This window comes from Salvia miltiorrhiza, chromosome 3 (assembly GCF_028751815.1).
Source record: "Salvia miltiorrhiza cultivar Shanhuang (shh) chromosome 3, IMPLAD_Smil_shh, whole genome shotgun sequence".
In the NCBI taxonomy this organism is placed as follows: Eukaryota; Viridiplantae; Streptophyta; class Magnoliopsida; order Lamiales; family Lamiaceae; genus Salvia; species Salvia miltiorrhiza.
This window is the reverse complement of record NC_080389.1, coordinates 53,711,831-53,738,838: the sequence shown is the minus strand read 5'-3', so window position 1 is coordinate 53,738,838 and position 27,008 is coordinate 53,711,831. Positions and strand designations below refer to the sequence as shown.

Below are 27,008 nucleotides of genomic sequence, written 5' to 3'. Positions count from 1 at the left end.
TTTTTGAAGTTATCTCATTTATTTCAATCTAAAAAAAATTAATAAATTAAGATCATTTTTGTAATTTTCATGTTCATTTACTTTTTTTTAATTAAATTTTAAAATTACATGTTAGTGTCTATTTTTTTTTAATTTACGTGTCTCATTTTTTTGAAATGTTAAAGGAGTAATATTAAAAAATGGTAACTTTAAGAAAAAGATATTGACAGAGAGATAGATATATTAAATTGAAATAAAAATTATTTTTTTAACTTTTTTTTAAAAAAATAATAAATTATACAAGTAAAATAAATAAATTTAAAGACCAGACGATGATAAACTCGAACTCAGGATCTTTGGCCGTGAACATTAACCACATACATAAACTTAAAAAATAGCGTTGAGTTTAGTGAAGGGCAGAAATGAAAGACTACCACTTATGAAAGGGCAAAGTCCGAAATAAGAAAAACTCGAAGGATTAGAAAACTAACCTTTTGAAAGATAAAACTCCGAAAATCAGAAATCTCTAAAACCCTACTGGAGCCAATAAACTCAACAGAAGCAAAAAAAGAAACTGCAAACGGACATGCTTCCTCACTTCAATTCTCACCTCCACAACCCTAACAATCAACTTCAACTCAATGGAGCTAATGCTTCAGCTCCACATCAGGTCTCCTCTCTCTCTGGATTTATGTGTGTAAAATAACTTGCATGGTTTTCTTTTGTTGTTATGTTGTATAAATTTTCACGATTTCTGGTGATGATCGATCAGGTTATGGGGAGCCAAGGCAATTTAGGGCAAATAAACCCTCAGTTTCGACCGGGAGTGCTCAATAATGCTCAGCTGCCAATGCCACCCTTTACGAACCCAAATCCCTTTTTTGCTCCAAACCAATTTTTCCCCTTTCCACAAGGCGCTTTCCACAACCTAAATGCTAACAATTTGCCTCAGCCTTTCGCTCAGAATGCCATAAACCCTGCTCAGTTCTTGCCTAATTGGCAACTGAATATGCCTAATTTAGTGCAAAATGTCACCCAGCTTCTGCAAATGCAAATGATGAATGCTGCCCCTCAAGATTTGGGTCTTTTTATGAATGCACAATCGGGTGCAGGAAGTAACAACGGGGTCTTGCCACTGCCTGTTGATGGAAACAGTTTAACGCGTATGAACCATAATAACGCTGTAACCAAAGATATCGGTGTTCATCATGCACAACGAAATTGGGATATCTTTTCTCCTGGTGCTGCAAACCCGCAGGTTTCTTATACTGTTTTCTGTTTCCTGTTTGCTGTTTCTAATGGAGTATAGTAATGTTGTTGCTTGTTGCCACTATTTGCCCTTCTTTGCAGTCTAAGTTCTTTTGATCCATGGTCATACCTTTTAGCAAAATAGTTCAATATTTTTTTATGTTAACTGATAATGTCTAGTTATACTAGTTACATCTTAACTGTGCAATATGTTATATGTTTTTGACAATCTCTGCATAGAATTTTTGGAGCTAATTTTTGCATATTTAAATAATACTACTAATTATTTCATAGTGGTCTTAAAACAATATTTAAATTATACTAATAAGTAATAATTTCAATACCTGAAACTATCCCAGCATTATTACAATATTCTATGTTAATATGGACTTCTTCAAATCTGCATAAACTCCATATTAGCTTCTTACAGCTAAAGCCACCCTGTTTTTGTGGGGTAGTGATCTTAAGCTGCATTACTGTTGCAGAGCGATGCTGGAGTAGTTAATGATGTGAATGACAGAAAGAATACTTGGCGAAAACCTCATGACAAGAACTTCACTGGGAACCATAAACATAATGAATCACAGAGAGGGTGCGCTTTTTTTCTTTTAACTATTTATTAATTGTTGAAGTTGTGGATGAGAGGATATGCTGTCTCACTGGTTCCAGATGTTTTTGCAGATTTGGCAACAAGCAATTTCATACTCGCCAAAATGCACAGGGAAACTTCAAGTTTAATAATGAAAATCGAGGAAAAGGTGGGGGCATTCTCAAGTTGTCCATGCATACATTACCTAGTTTATGATTTCCTTTGAATGTATTGTGGCATGAAATCATTAGCCAATCTAGGAAAGATCTGTTTCATTGATCTGCAAGCTGGCAGTAAATTGTGAGTATATATGCAATTATGCAAATTATACACTAAATTTAAAAATGACTGCATATATATTGGTTCTTCATGTCACTACCCAGATTGTTTATATAAAGTTCACAAATTGCATTGACAACTACTTGCATAATGTTCTGTGATATTAACTTGCTGCTCTGGTGACTTTCTAGGTGTAGTAACATGACTTCTACTATCAACCAAAGGCTTCTTTTGAACCTCAACTCTCCTCATACCAATTAACAAACTATTTTTTTCCTCAAACTCATAAGCAGCATTGAGCCCATATTATATTATTTGAAGAATAACTAACACAGTTTAAGACCACGTCCGAACACGTGCCACACATTTAAACTTTGGTTGCCATCTGCTGCGTAGACCTTATAGTTTATTTATTTGATAGGGTGTGATTCCTGATGAAACATGTTTGCTTTATATTGTTAAAGTAAATGTTTTAGTCCTTTTTAGATATTCATGTATTCAAAGAATGTTTCTGTCTATCTGTTTGTAGGGGGCAGCATTGCCTAAGATATTTCTCTGTGTTTATATAGGGAACAAAAAATTTGTAGGGAAGAACTTTAACTTATCCAGCCCTTCTGAGCAAATTCAAGTGGGAAAAAAGAGGTAAGCTCAATTGTTTTCGTAATTTATATGTTCAAGCAGAAAAGCACTAGGTCACTATTCCACTTTTGTTAATTACTAAATTGGTAGGTTGTGGGGAAAATATACATATAATTGAGTTGGAAGACCATTCTCAAATGGGAAAGTATGTTAAGGATTGCGAATTACTGTGGGAGTGCCTTTTCTATTAGCCTTTTGGATGTCTTCATTTGCCTCTTGTTCAGTATCATTGACTTGATAACTCTTCTTTTGTTTTCTTTGTTCTTGGTACATGCTGTTATTGTTGCATTAGATTTCTTATTTCATCTTCTTTGCTATTCCCATCAAGGTCTCTCATGTTAAATTATACAGAACAAGAAATTCAACATTGGCGTGAAGAACGCAAGAAAAACTACCCATCACAAACCAACATGGAGAAGGTTGGTAAATGGGCAATAGCTTAGTAATATTTTACTTTCTGTGTTGTGATATATTTTATTTTCTGCAGAAGTTGAAAAAGAATCCAAAACAGCCCGAGGTCACAGATGAAGCCGCAAAGATAAGACGGCAGGTATTTTACTATATGGGGGCACACAGTTTACTTTCTATTATATGTGCAACAATATGAAATATGTCCCTGATCATTCATGATTATCAAATTTTTGAAAAGCTGCTCTAATTTAAAATGGAAGCCTTGGAACTTGAACAACTTTCCATATCTTGCCTCTTTTCTGCGGACCTATGGAAGGCCCATATTCATGCATTGCCTAGCCTTACCCTAGAACTCCGAAAAACTAGGAAGCAAAGAGAGTTGTCCCACCATAGCATTTTTCATTTCATGTGCAACGTCATATACATATTCCAGAACGCATTAATTATTGTTACCCTATCATTTTTCATCAAATCTGACATTGGCATTAGGTTCTGTTCTCTCTTTGTGTCATCTTAATGGTTTGATGGATCTAGGGGCCCATGTTGGTGAGCATTATGGTCTTTGGTACATTTTCATCAAGCTGCCTCCTGCGCAAATATAGTAACAACTAACATGTCATTGCATGAACAGAATTCATTTTTTATCTGTATGATGCTGTTGACTGCTGTTCTTTGTTAAGTGTATCTGACATTTTTTTGTTTCCCATACATCTGGAGATTGCTTTCTTCTCAATTCAAGTTTGATAACATATGATGAAACTTGTTGCAGCAACTCAAGGAAATATTGGCAAAACAAGCTGAATTAGGTTGTGAAGTAGCAGAAATACCATCTTGTTACCTATCTGATCCTGAGCAACAGACAGATGGTAACAAACAAAATAATAAGGCATTTGGAAAGAGGGACAGATTTCATAACAAGTTTGATAAGAAGGGCAGATTCCAGCATAGTGACCGCTTCTCTAAGAAACAAAGATATGAAAATGGTCATTCTGCTAGCTTGCAAAACCAAACGACCAACCCGCATAGAGAGAATAAAAAGGAGCCATCTCTGTTGAAGAAACTACTAAGTTCTGAGATCAAGAAAGAGAAGAAACATCTCCTGCAGGTTTTCAGGTTCATGGTAGTGAATAACTTCTTTGAGAATTGGCCTGAAAAACCTCTGGAATTCCCTAAAGTTATTGTCAAAGAATCTGGTGATGAAAGTGAGATTGTAAAACAGAAACCCTACGTGATTAAAGGTGATACTTCTAGTGCCCTTGCTACTCTAGAAAATGGTCTAGATAAAGATGATGATGTTTGTACTGCAAAATATCCAAATGGTGAAGATGTAGGTGAAAGACCTTAACAAGTTGAGGAAATCACTAGCTCAAAAATTTCATCTTTTACATGTTACCAGTATTTTTATCATATGTATATATTAATCTGGTGTCGCAAATTTTCTTATAATCATAATGTTTTTGTGTGCGCCCAGAGTGTACAAGTGTCGATAGTTTTCTTTTGCTCCAATATGCTTCTGAGATTGCTTTTGTTCATTCCAATAATCTGACTGTTTGGTGTAACCTATGGAAAATTAGAATCTGTAAAAGTGCATGAAAAGCTTAGTTAGATTAAGAAATGCCTATATGAGTTTAATGGAAAAGTGATAGACTTAGAATTAAACATTGTTATGGATGTGACATTAGATCGAGTTGTTAGTTGTTACACATTGGCAAGAAAAAGCCTATCTTTTGTGTTTTTGTAATTTGGACGTGTAGATGTAGGGATAAAGCACTATTTTGGTGTGGGCCGCCCGAGCAGAACCAAATCAAGGCAAATTCTCTATCTACATGGCAATTCCACGAATTTTGATTCATATTTTTCTAAAATCCATAATTAATGTTTTTTTTTTGAAGAAATAATTTATGCATTTTTAATTACATATTTTATTTTCAATAATAGTTATTGCATTAAATTCAATTTGTGCATTTATTCCTAGTATTTATGTATAAGTTATTATATGTAATTTGTGCATTACATTTATTATATACAATTCAAATCTAATCAACATTAGAAATAAAGTGATCACGTGCATGACTAGGGATGGCAATCTACCCGCGGGTAGTGGATATCTGCGAAAACCCGAACCCATTAGGGTGGGTTTGGATACCATTTGATATCCACGGATACAATTTACTATCCATTTAGTTCGTGGGTATGGGTTTGGATACTTACTATCCATACCCGCAAAACCCGTTTACCCGCGAAAAATACCCGCCAATTATCCGTCAATTACCCGTCAAATATCCACAAAAAATTCTATAAAATATGGGCTTTAAATACATATTTTGAGATTATGGGCTAGTATTTTATATTTTAAAATAGGCCCAAACAATAAGGCCCAAAGTCTAATACTGAGCTAAATGAAAGAATGGAAGCTTTTGGACTTGTCTTGAAGATGAAGAAGAAGAGTTCAATGAAAGGGGTTCTATTTCTACTGTCGAGCAATTATAGACATTGTTCTTTGTTGGATTTTATATTTTAGTTGATGAATTTGAACATTGTTCTTTGTAAATTTGAATTTAAACATTGTACTTTGTGAATTTGAACTATGTTATTTGTGTTGATTTTTTTTTTTCTATTAAATTTGTTGTAAATTTATATTTAAATTCTATTTCGTGGGTATCCAGCGGATAGTGGGTATCCGGCGGATAGCGGTATCCGTCGGATAGTGGGTGACGGATACCCGTCGGATAGTGGGTTTCGCGGATACCCGATGGGTAGCGGGTATCCGCGGGTAGCGGGTTTGGATACCATTTGATATCCATGGATAGTTTCGTGGGTAGCAACCACTATCCATTTAGTTCGTGGGTATGGGTATGGATAGTCACTATCCGTACCCGTCGTACCCGATTGCCATCCCTATGCATGACATGGGAAATATACTCGAAAATACATATATATTAATTAATTGTATATTACTTAATTATTTTTAATAAGGGGTTATGGTACTTAATTGACATACATAAGATAAATTAAAAGAATTACGATTCACAAACTCATACATAATGTGATCTATTTACTATAATTAATAAGCATGCTTCTAATTAACTATAAAGAATTCAATCTATTTAATTATTTGTAATTATTTGCAATCACATACAAAAACATCAGTTACCAAGTATTATATTTATATACTACTATTTTAAACAAAATATATTGTTATTTTTTATTTTCTTTCATTAGTCAAATGTTACATTTACGTAATATTTGTGTAACAACAAATTAGGAAGTTATATTTTCAATGCATTTTTATATAGTATTTAATTTATTTTTTATATTTTGAAATGATATATTGAACTATAACTCCATATAGTGATATATATAGTTGACCTAAGTTGAGACCGATAAAATTTAATAGTTTATAAAGTTTATTAATTTATTGAGTATCATTTTAAAGAGATTTTAATATAGTTGTATAATCAAATAGACCGAATTGCTAATTAAAAAAAATTAAATATAATAGTTATTCTATCTACTCCCTCCGTCTCACTATAAGTGGCTCAAAACTTTTCGACACGTGAATTAAGGAGAAGATGTAAATTGGTTAAAAGTGGTAGGACCTACAGTTTTTTAAGGGTTAAATTTTTCCATTTATGGAAACAGGCCACTTTTAGTGGGATGACCCAAAATGGAATACATGCCACTTATAATGGAACGAAGTGTGTATATTTTTTTACTTTTATCAAATAAAATAATATTAATTACACGTACAACGTACACTCTTTCTAATAATATGCAAAGAAGTGAAAATCGGTACAGAAAAAATATAAGCAAATAACATTAATTACACATAGATTACACAAGCTTTATATTTTTTAAAAATTTTTATGTAATAATTAATTACACATACAATACACAAGCTTTATACTTTTTAAATTTTTTTATGGAATAATTTGGGACAACTACTACCCCTAATTATGAAATGAGAGTATGTTTTCTAGTTTCCAAAAAGAGTGCATTTTAATTACGTAAGGGCTTTCATTAATGCTAACCATATCGAAAGGATATATGCCTGACAGTTAGTTGGCCCCCAAACTTAAATTTTACTGAAATTAATTGCTTTGTTTAGAATAGAAAGTTGTCAGTGTGAAGTCAAAATAAGCAATTTCATTGTTTCCAATTGGGACCTCTTTTTATTTAATCCTTAAAGAACGTTCTGCGCCTCGAATAATTGCGTTTTTCGTTTCATTTTTGGATGCTTCCTTAGGTTTTAATGAAACTTTGTATCATTGCCCAAGTAGAAGGTTCACCGTTAAAGCCAAGATCAATCAAGTTTTAGACTGGAGAGTTGAGATATTCGACAGGCTGCATATGATTGTGGGCTTATTGATCTTGGCTTTAACGGTCAACCTTCTACTTGGCCAAATAATCAATTTGGGGAAAAACATATTCAAGAAAGACTTGGATCGTGTGTTTGGTTCGGATGACGGAATTAAAACGGTTTGGCTGAGCTTATAAGTTCTTCAAAACAGTTTATAAATTGTTTATGAGCTTATATAAGCTCCTTCAAAGTGTTTGGCAAAATAAGTTCCTCTACCCCAACTTATTTTTTCATTATCTTATAAGCAACACTCATTTTACAAAAATAATTCAACTATGATTCTTTTATTTTCATCACATATCATTCTAATTTTTATTTTTTTTTAATTTTCTCTCTCTAAAAAGAATTTTCTCTCACTAACTAATTTTTTTTTCTCTAACTTATAAGTTCAATTACCCAAACACTTTGACAACTTATAAGCTCTTAAGAAATTAAGCTCCTTATAAGCTCTTTAGAGCTTATAAGATGTTTCAACAGCTTATAAGATGTAGTTTCTTATGAGCTTATAAGTTGTCAAAGTATTTGGATAATTGAGCATAGAGAGAACATATTTGTTAGAGAGAGAAAATCGAAAAAGATGAAATTAGAATGATATATGATAAAAATATAATACTTCTTATTAAAATAATATATATATATATATATATATATGGGTGGGCTACCGTGAGAGCACATCTTAAAATAAGAAATAAGAGCAATTTTTAATGTATGAATTTTACGTAGAATACGTATGAATTCGTTGTATAAAGGTATGAATTGTGAAAAATAAATTTTTGCTACCTTTTGGATTCGAACTCAAGACCATAAATCCATCCAACAGGATTATGAATCAACCATAGATCTTGATGATCTAAGGGCTGAAAATGATTCTTATTTTATATCTTAAGAAATGTTCTTATTTTAGCCATTCCCTATATATATAAACCACCCAAAGGATGAGAGGTTAGGCAAACTCCGAACCTGTAAATAAACATCAACCAGTATCTCAAACATGATGTTTCCCAAAAGTGACAGCACCCAAAGGAAACAACAGGAAAAGCAAAAGAACAAACATGCTAACAACAATTAAAGGGGACAACCCAAAAATGACCACGCCCAAGATAAAAAGGAAACAACGACAAAAAAAAACACAAACCAAAACAAACTACTTATCATCATGGAATATGAACCTGCAGTTAGGATAACCAAACTGGTCCATCCTAACCAGAGCAAGAAAAAACCGCGAAGCAGAGAAACTGTCGAAAGTAGATAGCTCATGAGCCTGATGCCCTCGTCGCGCCATAAAATCAGCAGCAGGCCGGTTTCCCTCAAGGTGGATGTGAGTAAAACGGACATGCCTAGACTGAGTGAGCTTTTGGATCGAGGCAACAGTATGGCGGATGCTAGCATGACCAAGGTGACCCGTAGACATGAGCAGAACAATCGCTGCAGCATCCAACTCAATCGAAACATGAACAGAAAAAGTGACAGCCAGTCCAAGACCCTCGAGCAGGACAAATAACTCAGCCTCAAAACTGGACGATACAGAGCAAGGGACACAAAAAACAATAAGGAGAGCTCCTGTGTGATCACAAACCACACCTCCACCGGCTCCACGCTACACCAAAGTGGAGCGAATGATCCTCCTCATGGGCAAGGCTAGAGGCATGAAATCAACCATTGGAGCGCAGCCTCGCCAATGGATGTCAGTGAGAGTCCCCGCAGCAACAAGAAACTGAAGATGATGAGAAACCTGTCAAATCACGTGAGAAGCACGAAAAAGAATAACTTTATGCTTACGGCTATTCATTTCCGCCCAAATAAACCACATATAATCAAGCAAGGAATCAAAAAGGAAATATGCCGCTTGTCCTCCCTAGGGAAGACGCGCCGCTAGTGACCAAATCTACGTGCAATATCAGTGCTTGTGTGAAGAGGTGTGTGCATAGAAGGGAACTAAGAGTCAAAATGAGTCTACACAATCCAAGCAACCTCATTCCACAGAAACACATGCAGACACGACTCAGACCAAACAGACGCACAACATAGACACATGGAGGCAAGAGAAATGCCCCGAGACTGAAGACGATAATCGACAGAAAGACGGTCAAAAAATAGACGGCACAGAAAGAAAAAAAATGGTGGGAGTAAGGCAATCACTCCAAATATCAGCAAACAAAGTCTGCGAGGGCAGTCGTCTTCGAACAATATCCCAGGTAGTAGAGGTGGAGAACTCACCGTGGCTGGTCAGATCCCAACATATCACATCCTCTGTCCCCATCACAATCAGCATCCGGTTCAAAGAGTCAATCAAATTAATAGTAATATCATGTAAATCACATAACTCAAGCAAACAAGTGCCATCCCAAGTAAAATCATGCCAAAAACCACAAACATGAGGGAAAATGTGATCATTTTCGGGATGACTATACGTACTCATAGGGCGATCCCCGAACCATATGTCATCCTAGAAACTAATCCTACCATTCCCAAGTGACCACTTAATATGACCATGAGCAGACTCATAAATGCGCATCATGCGACGCTAAGTAGGACTTACATGCACAGTATAATGCGAACGCTGAGGAAAACGATTACTACAGTACTTGTCCCACACGTATCTAGCCCAAAGAGACTTTTTAGCCTGAAAACACCACCACAACTTAAAGCTAAAGGCACGAACCAAATCCGAGAAGCGCTGAATACCGAAGCCCCCTTCTGCCAAAGGCATGCAAATCTGCTCTCAATTAACCCAACGAATCTTCCTCTACTCGTCCACCGAATCCCAAAAAAATATGGCAATCAACTGTTCCCGATCCTGAATAACACTTTGCAAAGGCTCCATCACATGCAGGATGTGGAGAGGGATAACACTAAGTGTACTCCGAATTAGGACCAGACGCCCACCATGAGAAATATGGCGATGAGACCAACCATGAATCTTGTCTGTCAACTTCTTTCTATTATCAAGGTAAAAAGAAGCATGCCGGTAACCACGAAAGATCGGAACACCAAAATAGGTGAAAGGCATGGAACCTCGCTGAAATCCACCAATCTCACTGATACTCTGCTCCCAGTGCCCATGACGATCACCGATGTAGAAGAACTCTTGTCATTGTTCACTTTCTGCCTAGAAACAGCAGAGTAGTGATCAAAGCACTCAACAAGGCGCTGCATAGTCTCAGTCTTCACATGTGTGAAGATTATATTGTTATCAGCATAGGAGATGTGAGATATGGGGAAACTCGTATAAGTCGTTATGTATATTATGTGTCTTTGCCCAATAATCAGACGATTTGATTAAGATTCAGTGACATCTAAAAACGAAATATGGTACCATAACATACAAATCTTGAGAGACCATAAGCAATATAGAAATACCAAAATACAACATTGTCCAGTTAGGTTGGTGGATTAAATAAACACATAATTATTGAGTTCAAATTTGGTAGCAACAACTTTTTTTAGTTGAACCCATTTCTGACCATTTAATTGGCACAACTGCATTCATCATGCGTGCAATCAGCAATGTATTAATAATGCACAAAATATTTTATGCAGCCTCAGCCCGCGTACACTTTTTTATAACAATAATGCTATATGAATAAATTATGTTAGAATAAAATATACTAATTAAATACTTAAAAAAATAAATTTATTAAAAAAATTTAGTTCAAAATATAAAAGAATTTAGTTAATTTTATTGTCATCTCTTTTTATAATTGCAGCAGCCTTTCCTCAATGTCTCTGCAGCTTCTAGAAGCTACGAACAGTAACAGCTGAGCTGACCAATAAAATTCAAAATAGAACAGCAAATTCCTCCAGAGACGACTTTCTTACATCTGCCGTCAATTCTAAGACCAAATAAAATTCAAAAATCCCATTATAAATTTGTTTTAGATAATAATCAAGAACCTTCGATTCAACCATTGCCACCTCGCCACCTATTTGCGACTCTTCTTCTTTCATGACATTATTTTCCTTTTCCCAGTTTCTTGCAATCTTCGTTTATTATTTTTTAATTTTTGTTAAAAGGAAAATAAATTATTTGACCTTTGAATTTTCTCCCTCCTTCCTCAGAGACATAATCAACAATGGTGATAAATGAGTTGGTTTTCAATCACATCGACCAAAATTTTACGCCGCCCTGTGGAAAAATCTGCTGTTACGCGCTGTTGCTTTCCTTGTCGTAATAATCCCACAGAAGCTAAGTTTCACTGCCCCATTTTAATCAATGCTATTGCTCTAGCTCTAGCTTTAGCTTGCCATAGACCACTTCAATTTTTTCGCTTCCTATTTCTTCATTGTTTCATAAAAAAGTATTCTTTTTCTACTGCCCATCTTCTAGTTTCTAGATTGTACAAAGAGAGAGAGAAGCTAGCTTGTCTGATTACCTTTTGAGTTGGTTCTTGCTTGGGCTGTGAATTCTGGTTGGAATTCTATTGTTGACTTGGCAAATTTGCAAGTTTTGGTGATGCTGAGATGAAGGCCTCCCAACAGCGGCCTTTGCTGATTCCTTCACCTCGAACACCGGGTAAAGAAGAGCTCCCTTACACTCCTATTGCTATTGATAGTTCAATTCCTGTTTCTTCTATGTCAAAACCTTATTCAGATTCCCAGATTGAAATGAGTGGAACCTCTAATAAAGTTGCTGATTTTGTGAGGAACCCTTCCTCCCAATCCATTCAGTCAAAGTCCTCTAGCGGCCACTCCATTAAGGAGGTGAACTTTAGAGAAGGGCATGAGCCTAACCCTAACCCTGTTAGGTATGGCTCCAGGGGTGCTAGTTCGGATTCGAACCCCGTTAGATATGGTTCGAGGGGTGCTAGCTCTGGAGGGTTTAGTACATCTTTTAAGGAGATCAAAGATGAGGATGCAAGGTTAGTGTATGTGAATGATCCTGGGAGAACAAATGAGAAGAGGTTTAAGTTTGCTGGGAATTCAATTAGGACTTCCAAATATAGTATCCTCACTTTCTTGCCTAGGAATTTGTTTGAGCAGTTCCATAGGATAGCTTACATATACTTTCTAGTGATTGCCATTCTCAATCAGCTTCCTCAGCTGGCTGTTTTTGGCCGGGAAGCTTCCATTCTGCCATTGGCCATGGTGCTTTTTGTTACGGCAGTTAAGGATGCGTATGAGGACTACAGGCGCCATAGGTCGGATAGGATTGAGAACAACCGGCTGGCATCAGTCTTAGTGAATGGAGAGTTTGAGGATAAGAAATGGAAAGACATTTGTGTCGGGGAGGTCATTAAGATCTCCGGGAGTCAAACTCTTCCATGTGATATGGTGTTGCTCTCGACTAGCGATGCTACTGGTGTCGCGTATGTACAGACGACGAATTTGGATGGGGAGTCGAATTTGAAGACGCGGTATGCAAAGCAGGAGACTCAAATGAAAGCCCCACTTGTGGAGAACATAGGGGGGCTGCTGATCAAGTGTGAGAAACCAAATAGGAATATATATGGTTTCCAGGCAAACATGGATATTGATGGAAAGCGTATTTCTCTTGGACCGTCCAATATAATCCTACGTGGTTGTGAACTGAAGAACACGGATTGGATAATTGGTGTTGCAGTTTATGCTGGAAAGGAGACAAAAGCGATGCTTAACAATGCGGGAGCTCCATCCAAGAGAAGCCGTCTTGAGAAGCGCATGAACAAGGAGATTATCATCCTGTCATTTTTTCTTGTGACATTATGTACTGTAGTCTCCATTTGTCATGGTGCTTGGTTGAGACGCCACAGAGAGGAGTTGTACCTGATGCAATTTTACAGGAAATACGACTACTCAGAACCTGAAGTCGAAAAATATGAATATTATGGTTGGGGAATGGAGATATTCTTTGTGTTCCTCATGTCTGTCATTGTTTTCCAAGTTATGATTCCTATATCGTTGTACATATCCGTGGAGCTTGTTCGTATTGGCCAGGCTTATTTTATGATCCGAGATGACAGGATGTTTGACAAATCCACCAATTCAAGATTCCAGTGTAGGGCATTGAACATAAATGAAGATTTGGGGCAGATAAAATATGTTTTCTCTGACAAAACTGGCACTCTGACTGAGAACAAGATGGAATTTCAGTGTGCAAGCATTGGAGGAGTAGACTACGACAATGGGAAGGTCATCAATACTGAAGATGGGCAAACAGGGTACTCAGTTCAAGGTATTATCAAATTTCTGTCGCTCTTGCTGTATGCTTTTATATTTGCATCTTGAAGAGATATTGCATCAATAGAATGTCGAGTTGTTTTCATGCTCACCATTTTGATGTTCTTTCTTATTTGGTGCCAGTTGATGGGATGGTTTTAAGGCCAAAGATGATGGTAAAAGTTGATCAAGACCTTCTCCATTTGTCAAAAATGAAACATACAGATGAAGGCAGACATGTTCGTGACTTCCTCGTGGCATTGGCTGCTTGCAACACCATAGTGCCTCTCACTGTTGAGACATCTGATCCTGCTGTAAAATTGATAGAATACCAGGGGGAGTCACCTGATGAACAGGCATTGGTCTACGCTGCTGCCTCGTATGGTTTTATGCTCGTTGAACGCTCTTCTGGTCACATAATCATTGACATCCAAGGGGAAAGGCAAAGGTAATTTAAGAGTGGCTTTCTAAACTTACTATTTTACTGTATTTCATGTCTTATTGCCATATGTAGATCCACTTCTTTTAATTATGGTCTATGTCTCTATGATACCATCTTTCCATCGTATATTGTTAGTGGTATATTGGAAATTAAATCGACATTTTGTGACAATAGTTTCTTAATATTATATTACCGAAGAAGGCGAAGGAGGATTATCAGTATGTATCTGCTCTTGGTTGAATAGTTTATTAAACTTAGATTGATCACAGATTTAGAGAATCCATGAAAAGAGCCTCAATTTGATGTATAGATTGAAAGCTTTTGATTTATAAACTTTCAGGGTCTCTAGAATAGCAACTTTATTTTTTTTATTCTTTGTGTTAATGTTTAATCTTTGATGTCACATCCAAGATTTCTATTAATAGCCAAGTTTGGCTTGCCTTCCTGTGATGATTTTCTTTTTTGCTTTTCATTTTCCTAGATTGAAACTTGGTCCTGTTGGTATTAACCTTCTTATGTGATATCCCTTTTTGGGCAGCACAGGTTCAACGTCTTGGGTTTGCACGAGTTTGATAGTGATCGGAAGAGGATGTCAGTTATTGTAGGATGCCCGGAACAGAAAGTGAAGGTTTTCGTAAAAGGAGCTGATACAACTATGTTCAAAGTGATAGATAAATCCTTGAACTTGAACATGGTAAAAGCAACCGAGAGTCATCTTCACTCTTATTCGTCAAAGGGTTTGCGAACACTTGTCATTGGAATGCGGGAACTGAGTACGTCTGAATTTGAGCAATGGCAATCATCTTATGAGTCAGCTAGCACGGCCTTGATGGGCAGAGCATATTTACTTCGTAAAGTTGCCAACAATGTGGAAAACAATCTTAAATTATTAGGTGCATCTGGGATCGAAGATAAACTGCAGCAGGGTGTGCCAGAAGCAATTGAGTCTCTAAGAACGGCTGGTATCAAGGTCTGGGTTTTAACCGGGGACAAGCAAGAAACAGCCATCTCGATTGGCTACTCGTCTAAGCTACTGACGAGTAAGATGACCCAGATAGTGATAAACAACAACACTAAGGACTCATGTAGGAAGAGCTTGGATGATGCTTTGCAAGTGTATAAGAAGCTCTCAAATGTTTCCCATTCCAACTACGGAGGCCATGGAGCTGGAACTAATCAACTTGCCTTAATAATTGATGGAACAAGCCTTGTGTATATTTTAGAGTCTGAACTTGAGGAAAAGGTAATTCTTACATGGAGGCGAAAAGCATTGATTCTCATATTAGACAATCATATACAAAGGTTATTTAATCTCCATATTTGATCTGTTTTGCAGCTTTTTGAGTTAGCTAGCAAATGTACTGCAGTATTGTGTTGCCGTGTGGCTCCTTTGCAGAAAGCTGGTATAGTAGCTCTCATAAAAAATAGAACTGATGACATGACCCTCGCCATTGGTGATGGTAAGCATCTTTATACCTGTCACCTGTGTAAAGAGTCTCTAAGAAACCAAAAGCATAATTTGTTGTCAGTTAATGCTTGCTTATTGATCAAATGAAACTCAGCTTTCCTGTCTGTCTGACTCTCTCAGGAGCGAATGACGTTTCCATGATTCAAAAGGCCGATGTGGGTATTGGAATCAGCGGCCAAGAGGGAAGGCAAGCTGTCATGGCATCAGATTTCTCGATGGGTCAATTCAGATTTTTGGTCCCGCTACTGTTAATACATGGACACTGGAATTATCAACGGATCGGCTACATGATATTATACAATTTCTATAGGAATGTCGTTCTAGTTTTTGTTTTGTTCTGGTAAGTGAAAAGCTACTTTTTTGGACCTAAACTTGAGCCACGAACGTGGTGCTAAACAATCGCCCATTTACTGATAATTTGTGTTTCTCCCCAGGTATGTGCTCTTCACTGGATTCACCCTGACAACTGCAATCACTGATTGGAGCTCTGTGTTGTATTCAGTAATATACACGTCGTTGCCTACTATAGTTGTAGGAATTCTTGATAAGGATTTGGGTAGGAGTACCCTCCTCAAATATCCTCAACTTTACGGGGCTGGACAAAGGGGAGAAAGCTACAATGGGAAGTTATTCTGGGTCACGATATTGGACACGTTGTGGCAAAGCATAGCTGCCTTCTTCATACCCCTCATTGCTTACTGGGATAGCACGGTTGGTGGTTCGGCCTTGGGAGATCTTTGGATACTTGCAGTCGTGATTCTGGTGAATATTCATCTGGCAATGGACGTGATCAGATGGTACTCGATCACTCACATTGCCATCTGGGGATCTATACTCGCAACCTTCATCTGCGTCATGATAATCGATACCTTGCCCTTCCTGCCTGGCTACTGGTAAAGTTGCTCTACCTACTACTTTTACTCATGATCATGACATATGGTTCATTGCAATACATGAGGTTAAGTTTCTCATATGTAGAAACCTTAAAATTCAATGTTTCTGAAAACTATACTTTGTAGATAATCCCATCATAGTTGGAGATCAATCAATCTACGTACATATTCTTTAGGGTTTTTTTCTAAAAAAAAATAAACAAAATTCAGGGTCACTTTTTAAAGAGGCTCCAAAGTTGATGCCATAAACTATACTTCATCCTAAGCTATCACACTCACATGTTATGCTTGAATGCATTATATCTCTCGAGAGAAAGACGTAGAACTGATTCGTACACGGATGTTTTTGCAGGGCCTTCTTCATGATTGCGAAGACGAAGTTATTTTGGGTATGCTTGCTTGGTATCGTGGTAGCAGGAATGGTTCCTCGTTTCGTGGTAAAAGTATTTGTACAGCACTGTAAACCCAACGATATTCATATTGCGAGAGAAGCAGAGAAATTTGGAAATATAAGGGAAAGAGATGCAGAAACAGAGATGAATCCCATTTTTGATCTTCCACGGAGTACTTCTAGTAGTTAGATATACATATACGCGATCCATTTGTTTTCTTGTTCATATTTTTTTGGTATGTAAAATTTATGCAGTTTGTTTGTGCTGCTGAATCATTTTTTTCAAATCTTTAGGTAGTCTGCGGAAAAGAGTATAATTTAGATACTTGCACATAGGCTGTAAATTGTATATTACAATACGTGTAACAAAAAATTTACAACACATGTAAGTAAAATATGCAATGATATCATTGTTGTTGAGTTTTGTTGGAAGGCTGTTGCTATGAGTTACTTGGTCCAAATGCACTGTCAAGTTCAACCTCAAAAGCGAGGGGAAGGAAACAGCAAATCGTTAATTACAAATTTGCACTATGCTAGGAGAAGAAGCTATTTTGCATATATTTATAGTGATCATCAAGTATTCAACTTATTTATCTGTAAAAATATTAATCTTTTCAAGCACTTCAAAATCTAACTTTTGATTTTTCAACTCAAATGTCTTTACAAAATAAAATACTTGATTTTAATACAAATTTACAAATAACTTTACAAATACTTAACACATACAAATACTTAATAAATTCTTAATTTTAATACAAATTTAGAAATCACTTTACAAATACTACAATTTTATTAAAAATTTATCAATTTACATATAATTAACCTTAATTAGATTTGCCCTTGTTTTTTTTTCTGAGAAAAGAAAAACGAGATAAAAGAATTCTCTCATCTCTCTCTCTCATTCTTCCCCCTACGTCTAGGAGAAGGAACGAAGTGATTCCTTCCACTTCAGAAACCGAAATTGTGATAATGGAAAACGAAATCGAGATGATCACTGCACCACCCGGGCCATTACCCAATCTTCCGGAAGAAATAATCAAAGAAATACTTCTGAGGCTGCCCGCAAGATCACTTTGGAAATTTAGGTGTGTGTCGAAATGTTGGCTTTTCTTGATTTCAAGTTATGATTTTGCCAAGGCCCATCTAAAAGTTTCAACCAAGAAAAACATTTATGAGCATGGTAGACTTACAGTTGGCACCAGTCAATCTTTCATGAATTTATATACTTGTTCTTTACGACCCATGGTTGGGAATACTGTTTATACCGGTTCAATATACCCTGATGTTGATATACTCCCTGATGTTGTTCGGTTTGATCGCCCATTACGCGACATTGATAGCGTGATATGGCTGGAAGGGTCTTGTAATGGGTTGGTTTGTGTACTTGAGTCAGCAAGAACTTTGATTTTGTGGAACCCCACAACCAATCAATACAGGGTGTTGCCTTGCTCCGGTACGCCTTTGAGATTCGAGTATCCACGAACATTTGGGTTTGGTTATGATGAGTTTCATGATGACTATAAGGTGGTGGAGGTTTTTCATTTGGAGCCTGGCATGTGTGTGATGGAGCCTCGAGCCAATGTCTATAGTTTGAGGAGTAATTGTTGGAAGGCGTTGTTGAATTGGCCGAATGAGAGAGTGGCTATTGGGTCGGGGGTGTTTCTGAATGAGGCCCTTCATTGGTTGGTAATTCGTGCTAGGAGTTCGTCTGATTGGGCGATTGTTTCCCATGATCTTGCTTTGGAGACGTTTGTGGAGTTGCCACTTCCATTTATTGATGATGATGCTCTCACATTTGAGATGAATGTATTAGGCGGTTGCCTTTCTGTGTGTTGTCAATATAAAATGTGGTTGGATGTGTGGCTCTTGAAGGAATATGGTGTGGTGGAATCATGGAATAAAGTTATGAGAATGCCATTCTTTGTGGGTATAGGGGGGCATTCTTTTATGTTCAAACCATTGGTTCTGATGGAGGATGGTCGATTGCTGATTAAATATGGATCCGAGTTGGCATTATATGATCCGAATAACCCATATATTCAGCAGAAGTTTTGTGACTATGAAGTTGAGGCTGCAATATATTTCGAGAGTCTGGTTTCACCAAATTTGGATGATGAAGTAATCATTGGAAGAACAATGCCCCAGAATGTTGTTACAAAGATCCTCCTGAGATTACCGGTGAAGTCTCTCTTGCGCTTCAAATCTGTTTCAAAAGAATGGCTTTCTTTAATTTCAAGCTCTTATTTTGTTAAGGCCCATCTCAAGGTATCAACCAAGAACAATGTACACATCCATGACAAACTCATCTTTGGCTCAAATACCTTCCCATTGGATCTATATACTTGTTCGCTCCACACTGCGATTGAGGGTTCTAATTTAACTAATCCTATTTACCCTGCAACTGAAGAAAGTATACCATTTGATCAAGTAAAGTTTGATTGTCCTTTTGTTGAGTCAGGTGATTTGATATGGCTTGTGGGTTCCTGTAATGGGCTGGTTTGTGTGTCTGTAGCTGCTCACGCCGTCATTTTGTGGAATCCAACTACAAGAAAATCAAAACTCATACCAGACTCTGGCACAGATCCGGATTGTGATTCGATCACATATGGTTTTGGTTATGAAGAACTGCACGATGACTATAAAGTGGTGGAGGCTTCTAGTGATAAGTGTGAGACGACAGGTATGTATGAGACTCAAGTAAAGGTTTACAGTGTGAGGACTAACTCTTGGAAGATTATGTATAATTGGCCAGGCGGGAATACATTTGGCGGGACAGGCAAGTTTCTAAATGGAGCCATACATTGGTCAGTGCGAATGCGGAGCTTAGGAAGACCAGTTCGCTCGGTTATTGTTTCTCATGATCTTGCAACAGATATCTTTGTTCAGTTACCTATGCCTAATTTTGATGATGATGATGTCAGAGTAGATGTAAAGATTTTAAATGGTTGCTTAGTTGTGTGCTGTGAACATAATGTTTACATGGATATATGGGTGATGAAGGAATATGGTATGAGAGAATCATGGACTAAACTAGTCCGCATCCCATTTTTTCTGGATTTCAGGGATCACGAATTTATCAGACCTTGTCCGTTGTTTTTATCGATGAATGGAAAGATTTTAATGGATTATGGATCAACGATAAGTATATATGACACGAATAACTCGGAGTGCCCTCAATTTAGTACTATCTTTGCAGTAGAGTCCACTACCTATTCCGAGAGTCTAGTTTCGCCATATTTTGATGATGAAACAACCTTTGGAAGGACATTGCCTCAAGGAATTATTACAGAGGTCCTCCTGAGATTACCTGTGAATTCTCTCGTGCGTTTTAAAGCTGTTTCAAAAGAATGGCATTCACTAATTTCAAGCTCATATTTTGTGATGGCCCATCTCAAATTTTCCACAAAGAACAATATATACATCCACGACAAGCTCATCTTTGGCTCCAAAACCTTTGACATGGATCTCTACACTTGTTCTATGTACTCTGTGATCAAGGGTTCATCGTTGGCTGATCCTATTTACCCTGTAGCTCATGAAAATTCACCATTTGATCTTGTGTGGTGTGATGATCTTTATGAAGGTGACTCCATATGGTTTGTGGGTTCCTGTAACGGGCTGGTTTGTGTGTCTGTATCTGCTAACACCATCATTTTGTGGAATCCAACTATTAGAAAATCAAAAGTGATTCCGGACTCTGGCACTGATTTAGATTTTGATAACTTCAGCATCACATATGCTTTGGGTTATGATGAAATTCACAATGATTATAAGGTGGTGGAGTTTTTTGGTGCCATGCGCAATACAGGTGTGTATGAGACTGAAGTAAAGGTTTACAGCATGAGGACTAATTCTTGGAAGGTATTATCGAATTGGCCAGGAAGGGATACATTTGGTGGGCCGGGCAAGTTTCTAAACGGTGCAATCCATTGGTCCGTGTGTGACTTCAATAGAGCAGCTGACTGGGTTATTGTTTCTCATGATCTTGCTACTGATATCTTCACTGAGTTACCTTTACCTATGTTTCATGATAATGATGTCCGAGTGGAGGTTCACATTTTTAAAGGTTGCCTTGCTGTGCATTGTGAACATAATATTCTCATGGATATATGGGTAATGAAGGAATACGGTAAGAGAGAGTCATGGACCAAAGTCGTTTCCATCCCATTTTTTCTGGATTTTAGGGATCACTTATTTATCAGACCTTGTCCGCTGTTTTTTTCAACGGATGGCAAGATATTAATTGATTATGGATCAACTATACGAGTATATGATCCGAGCAACCCGCACTTCCATCAATTTAGCACTACCTTTGAAGTTGAGGCTATAACGTACATTGAAAGCTTAGTGTCACCTGATCTTGATGCAGGGGATTTTCCTTGAAGTTCATTTTGTTGTGCAGTCTGCTCTTTTATGGTAGTTTATCATTTTGAGGCATCCTCTGAAGCTGCTGTCAGATGTTGAAAGCTTAGTCCCTGCTAAATTTTAACACGAGCTCCGGAGCTAAAATCAACTGTCAAATGGATGTAAGTTGAGCTATGTGATTATGGTCTGCATATTTTTTACTATCTGGCATCTCAAGCATTTTTTTCAAATCATTGAATGATTTGAATCTCTTTGAAACATTCCCCAAAAGGCTTCAGATTGAAGTTTGATTGATGTTATTCTAAGATGGTTATGCCTGCTTTAAATCAACCCATAAACATTCAGTTGGTAAAGTGCTCGCTTGATTTATGCTCTATAGAATAGTGCCATATATTTTATGAGCTACACTCTTTTCTATGGGCTTGGGTGGTTGCAGAATAAATTAAATGCATTCTTTTACAACTCTGAGGTTGTATTTCACAAAATGCAATTAAAAGACACATCTTCTGATATACATTTCTGGTGGCTTTTTCCTAATTGTAGATCTTAGAGCATCCACAGCAGCAACCCAAGACTCCGGGCTCACAGGTGGGACCCTCCATCCGAGCCACCAAGCTCTGCAGCAGTCGAGCCCCCATCTTGGCACAAGCCTGCTCCAGATTTTTCTCGTTTTCATTTATTTATTTGTTTTCTTTTTTCCTATTTATCGGTGCCTCTCACGCGCTTTCTCTCTCTTTGCCCGCACCCAGCTCGAACATAAGCGCCCCCTAGCCTGGCAGCGGTGTGGGGCTCAGGCGCGTGCTTGCTCCGCGAGCCCCATTGCGGATGCTCTTACTTGTTTTTATATTCATTTTTGGGGAATTAATCATTATTATAACTATAAGCTTGATTGATAATTACATTCTTTCTGTCGCTATTCACATATCCAGGAAAAGAATTTCATTTCAAAATTCATTCATCGACTAACTAGCGTAATAACTATAATAATTGAATGCGTTTCTTTCGTTTGGATGATGGTAGATTTTGTGATGCAAAACGGGGGTAAAATTTTAGATTCCTCACGTAATCGTATGTCTTGTATTGTTGACACTGGTTTTTGTGTTCACCCCGTTTACTGCTTTTCAACCTTCCTACTTCCAACTTGTTTTAGATCTACTCAAACTTCATCCACCTATGCTTTTGCTGTTGCCTCAAATCTAGCTGCAAAAATATAGCAAAACTGATTGGTGTTTTTCTTACATTTTTTTTACTATTGATAAACCAATACACACATTAACCTCAGCTACGATCATGCCACCACTATTAACCTCATGTTGCAATTATCCATAGATGTTCCCACCATTCTCACTTTCGTGCTTAAATTGTGTGTGTTTCCGCATGGCAAAAACAACTTCTCCTTCAACTCTTTGCCCAAAGAAATGAATTTCACTTCTACAATATTCCTCTACAATTCAATTGACAAATAAAGGAAACAACAACTGAATAGGGATTGTAATGTAACAAAAGAAATCATCTACTGGGAGAGAGAGGGGAAATCAATGTCCACGTGCATTCTCTTGGTGTAGAGAATATGAACTGGAAGATCGAGTTAAGTACTAATCTTCAAGAAAATATCGATTTCTTCGAGCACCAAATGCAAGTCTCTGTGATACAAGATATTGAAAGAACACAAAATTAGAGAAAAGGCAAAGGATTTGATTTCATAACCAGAATTAAGAATTGTAGTAAGTAGGACTTATGTTTTGTGCATTCCTTAACTGAGAATATCTGGGAATAGGCTTTTAATCCAGTGAGGAAACGTATGTAAGTCGGTTTTCCAGATCCGCTTGTAGGAATAGATCTGATGTTGGGAACTAGGTACTGCGCAACCTGCTTGACATTTCAGAAAACAAAAGTTCTAACTTGAGCATGAAACATCAGCTTCACAAAACATGGAAATGAGGACTATGTTGTCAAAGAAAACGATTCTCTTCCGTAGCCTATCTATTCAATCAAAAGCATTTCATAATACATGAGCTAGAAACTACAGAGACAATTGGTACAAGTAAAAGAATCTATGATCTCGATCAAAACTCAACCTGGATGTCTTAAAGACTAGGATTCGTGTATTTAAGTATAGAACCAGGACAAACGGGCAGTGATGAAGATTGAAGGGTCGAGCAGAGCATGAAAATAACTTACCTCTTCAGCTGGTTCAGCCAAGACATTGATGAAAAACTTGGCCTGCAATATGTAGATACTTGATAAACATCAATATCAGCAGAACAGAAAGGGTGGTGAAAAGATGGAAAACAAAACGTGCCTGCTTTGTATTTGCACCTGACATGAGAAGATCTGTTGTGACCATTCCTGGCTGCCAGAATATAAAATTGAATATATCAAGTGAAACAAAGCGTACTACATCTACATGATGACACAAACATACAAGATCCAAATGTACTAGTTGCTCCATATGATCACAAATAGACAACAAACACTCAAAATATAAGTTAGAACAGTGACATAAAATAATGAATCATACGTACAGAAAGATTATGCACGAGAACATTTTGGACATCTTGCATCCTCAATTCTGCCTGCAGAGAGAATGGACGTTGTATGTTAATATAAACAAATCTGAATTCCGACATGGGGAATTGACATCACAACATTTTCTCTTTCTTTATTTGTTTTTGCCTTTGTTTATACTTTCTCAAGGTTTGCAAGAATTATCATATTAAAAATATAAACAAAATTTTAAAATCGCCGCATGCATTAAGAAATATGATTTAGGAAGAAGCAATAAATTAGACTCCTAGACAGCGCAGTCTTCAGATTTGGTTCTCTATTAGTCAAGGAAACAAATATCAATAAATGGACTGAAAATTTTGAGACAGAAATCTTGAACTAGATCTATAATCATAGATACAGTTCTTTTTATAACAAGCAACTCAGCACATGCCTGTAGTGATTTGGTCAGATGCACCACGCTGCGTTTAGTAGCCCCATAAGCAGCAAATCTGATGAAAAGATATTAAGAAAAGACTTAGACAAAAGACAGGGGTGGCATCAGAAAATGAGTTCAAGATGAAATCCGACCTCGGAGTTGGTCTACCATCAGAACCAGCTCCATCAATGTTAAAGATATGACCACCTCGAGGTTGTTTTTGCATCATATTCATTGCCTAGAGAAATCCATGCATTAGCTAAAGACTATCTATATGCATGGTTCCAGAAGGTATAAAGATGGTTTTTACCTCTCGGCAGCAAATCATCAATCCTAGGGTATTTGTAGAGACAACTTCACTGCATGCAAAACAGAATGCAAATAAACAAATGCTAGAGAAGTCATTAGGAAAATTATGATGTGAACTGACATTAGATCTTGATCAGATGCCTCCATCAATGGTTTGTAACTGTAAGCATTTGATCCTGCATTATTTATCTGCATCATTCTAAAGATGGGGTAAGGAAAGCAAATCGATACATAAACCTATAAATGTCCCTAAAAGTTAAAAGAAGCCACACGCATACATTTGACTAGCATTACCAAACGAGAATGGATTGAATAGTAAAACACTTGACATGCTGAATCATAATTACTAATTAGGAGTTCACAAACAATAATATCAGTGTCATTTTGGGTGGAGTGAATAATCAAATAAAGCCAATCGTCACAGGGACTTTGACAGAGCTGGATGCTATATTTAGATAAGTTGTAATGTGAAAATGGAGTACCCATATGTCAATGTATTTGAGTTTCTCTTTTGAAAAAGCAACTAAGTTCTTGACATCATTCCCATCTCGAACATCACACTTGGTACCCTGCATGAGGAAGGCGCATTCATATCAGTCATGGCAAACACAAACATGTGGTTATTTTAAACTTGATATGTAAGAAGTTAAAGCCTGAAGTAAATTATTCAAAATATAGGTTGCTCTTAAATTCGTTAGTATGTTTACATGAACTATTCTGTGATACAGTAATGCAGGTAAACATCTATAGCAAAAATGTAAAGCATAATGACGTGGTGAAGGAGGTACCCACACATGCTGCTTCCCTGACTCTACCTTCAAGCTTTCTATAGCAGATTTCACTCGTTCCTCTGTAAAATTACAAGCACGATGGGATATCAAAAGCATTATTATAAATAAATGCAATAAAATGGAATATGCAACAAAAACCCGTTATTGCAGAAGTTAAGAGAAACAAATGATAGTGTAAGCCTAATTAGTGATTTTTCCACGCAGATTAGCAAAAGCATTAAACTAAACGTAAGCAGGTGTGTCAAGAGTTTGAAGAACATACAAAAATATATACTAGATTGTAGTATACACAATATTTACCAGATCGGGAGCATATGATGACATTGTCTCCAGATTTTAGAAACTCTTTTGCAAGTGCATACCCGATTCCTGAATTGATAAGCAGAAAAAAAACTAAATAACAAATTTCGGACACAAATCAAAGAAATTCCCATCAGATAACAACACACTAACAAGATGGAAGGAGTTTCTGAGATTAGAGTGAGTTAAATTATACACAATCCACTACAAAGATTCATGCTTGATTACCCAGACAGAACACACAAACACACACCTTTAGTGGAACCAGTGATCAAAACATTATATGGTGGAATCATCGGCTCACTATTATTCTTCTCAACAGCAGAAGAAGAAGAAGAAGAGGCGTTTCGTACAGAAAGGGAGTTATAATTGGAGGGATTAGTTTTGTTGGTGAAATAAAGCGTAAAATAACAATGGCGGTTCAGCTTTTGAAGTGGTAAGCGAGTGTTAAATGAAAGATTTGGGGGATAAGAAGTTGAAATTGCCATAGCTGCTGCTGCAATCATCGCTGAGTCAGATTAAAGAAAAGTAGAAGAAAAAATGAAAAGTGAAGCAGCAACGGCGAAGAAGATACTAGCAGTAGATAACGCTAAAGGGACGAAGAAGAAGAAGAATGCAGTAAATACTACAGTAATTTATATGGAATCTATAAATTTATTTTCAAATTTTAAAAATATTCTCAATATATTCCCACAATTTTTTTAAAAAAAATTCAGTGGCGCCTATATCTTTATTAAAATTACAATTTAGACTGCTTACATTTTTTAATATTCATTAAAAATCTGGTAATATTCATAATTTTAATACTGACAAACCCATTCGTAAAAAAGGTGGTGATTCAAATCACAGAATTAGCAGTCTCGCCTCACCTATGATTAATTAATGATTTTTTATTTTTGTGTGATGATTGTGTAATGTCATGCATTTTATTTGAATTATTCGGAGTAAATATAGGAGAGGCCTATTTGGGTTTGGTGTCCATACATGACAAATAATTAGTTAACTTTTAGGTTGTATACTCCCTCTGTTCCACGAATCTTGAGTCACTTTCCTTTTTCGGTCACTCCACGAATCTTGAGTCATTTCCTTTTTTGGCAAAAAAATTTCTCTTTATTCACCTTTTCACTTTTTCACCTATCACACTTATCACACTAAATACTACTCTCTCTGTTCCACTCCAATAGGTTCACTTCTTTTGGGCACGGAGATTGAAAACTTACTTTTTAATAAGAAAGTTGTAGTAAAGTGGTGTGGTCCATACCAATTAAGTACAACTTTTTTACCCAAAAAGGAAAATAAGCCTATTGGAGTGGGACGGAGAGAGTATTTTCGTAATTCCCGTGCCGAAAAGAATTGACTCAAGAATGCAGGACAGAAGGAGTATTAATTAATTAATAACATGAAAATAATTAGAATTTACTACTATCAAATAAGAAAGTTGTTGAATATTAAAGTAGAAGTTAAATACCAGAAAAATGCTTTT

At 36.8% G+C, this 27,008-nt stretch overlaps 4 protein-coding genes across 4 annotated transcripts; 3 read left to right on the top strand and 1 right to left on the bottom strand.

The window, feature by feature from the left end:
• Positions 1-430: 430 nt before the first annotated feature.
• On the top strand, positions 431-4,610 carry LOC131014403 (uncharacterized). Its single transcript, XM_057942359.1, has 8 exons — positions 431-649; positions 752-1,237; positions 1,713-1,819; positions 1,909-1,985; positions 2,665-2,737; positions 3,063-3,153; positions 3,222-3,284; positions 3,915-4,610. The coding sequence occupies exons 1-8, from the start codon at positions 566-568 to the stop codon at positions 4,488-4,490; spliced, it is 1,557 nt and encodes a 518-aa protein (XP_057798342.1). The 5' UTR covers positions 431-565; the 3' UTR covers positions 4,491-4,610.
• Positions 4,611-11,319: 6,709 nt separating this feature from the next.
• LOC131014400 (phospholipid-transporting ATPase 1) lies at positions 11,320-17,266 on the top strand. Its single transcript, XM_057942355.1, has 7 exons — positions 11,320-13,656; positions 13,785-14,088; positions 14,626-15,325; positions 15,419-15,542; positions 15,671-15,890; positions 15,985-16,443; positions 16,796-17,266. Exons 1-7 carry the CDS (start codon positions 11,967-11,969, stop codon positions 17,022-17,024), a joined length of 3,726 nt encoding a protein of 1,241 aa, XP_057798338.1. The 5' UTR covers positions 11,320-11,966; the 3' UTR covers positions 17,025-17,266.
• Positions 17,267-17,684: 418 nt separating this feature from the next.
• Positions 17,685-22,115, top strand: LOC131014401 (uncharacterized). The gene is made up of 2 exons (XM_057942357.1): positions 17,685-21,360; positions 21,743-22,115. Exon 1 carries the CDS (start codon positions 17,804-17,806, stop codon positions 21,215-21,217), a length of 3,414 nt encoding a protein of 1,137 aa, XP_057798340.1. The 5' UTR covers positions 17,685-17,803; the 3' UTR covers positions 21,218-21,360; positions 21,743-22,115.
• Positions 22,116-22,577: 462 nt separating this feature from the next.
• LOC131014402 (chlorophyll(ide) b reductase NOL, chloroplastic) lies at positions 22,578-26,165 on the bottom strand. The gene is made up of 13 exons (XM_057942358.1): positions 25,779-26,165; positions 25,526-25,594; positions 25,223-25,284; positions 24,917-25,003; positions 24,556-24,623; positions 24,436-24,484; positions 24,278-24,363; positions 24,141-24,198; positions 23,725-23,775; positions 23,502-23,552; positions 23,381-23,422; positions 22,935-23,068; positions 22,578-22,842 (listed from the first exon to the last, which is right to left on the bottom strand). Exons 1-13 carry the CDS (start codon positions 26,029-26,031, stop codon positions 22,788-22,790), a joined length of 1,065 nt encoding a protein of 354 aa, XP_057798341.1. The 5' UTR covers positions 26,032-26,165; the 3' UTR covers positions 22,578-22,787.
• Positions 26,166-27,008: the final 843 nt, after the last annotated feature.

Bases quoted from the DNA above. Each gene is read 5' to 3' on its own strand.
- LOC131014403 (XM_057942359.1), top strand. From the start codon at position 566: ATGCTTCCTCACTTCAATTCTCACCTCCACAACCCTAACAATCAACTT. The intron at 1,820-1,908 runs GTGCGCTTTTTT...ATGTTTTTGCAG, and splicing joins CATAATGAATCACAGAGAGG to ATTTGGCAACAAGCAATTTC. The intron at 3,285-3,914 runs GTATTTTACTAT...AACTTGTTGCAG, and splicing joins CCGCAAAGATAAGACGGCAG to CAACTCAAGGAAATATTGGC.
- LOC131014400 (XM_057942355.1), top strand. From the start codon at position 11,967: ATGAAGGCCTCCCAACAGCGGCCTTTGCTGATTCCTTCACCTCGAACA. The intron at 15,891-15,984 runs GTAAGTGAAAAG...GTTTCTCCCCAG, and splicing joins CTAGTTTTTGTTTTGTTCTG to GTATGTGCTCTTCACTGGAT. The intron at 16,444-16,795 runs GTAAAGTTGCTC...ATGTTTTTGCAG, and splicing joins CCCTTCCTGCCTGGCTACTG to GGCCTTCTTCATGATTGCGA.
- LOC131014401 (XM_057942357.1), top strand. From the start codon at position 17,804: ATGGAAAACGAAATCGAGATGATCACTGCACCACCCGGGCCATTACCC.
- LOC131014402 (XM_057942358.1), bottom strand. From the start codon at position 26,031: ATGATTGCAGCAGCAGCTATGGCAATTTCAACTTCTTATCCCCCAAAT. The intron at 25,595-25,778 runs GTGTGTGTTTGT...TTATCAATTCAG, and splicing joins GATCACTGGTTCCACTAAAG to GAATCGGGTATGCACTTGCA. The intron at 24,624-24,916 runs GTACTCCATTTT...AGAATGATGCAG, and splicing joins TCAAATACATTGACATATGG to ATAAATAATGCAGGATCAAA.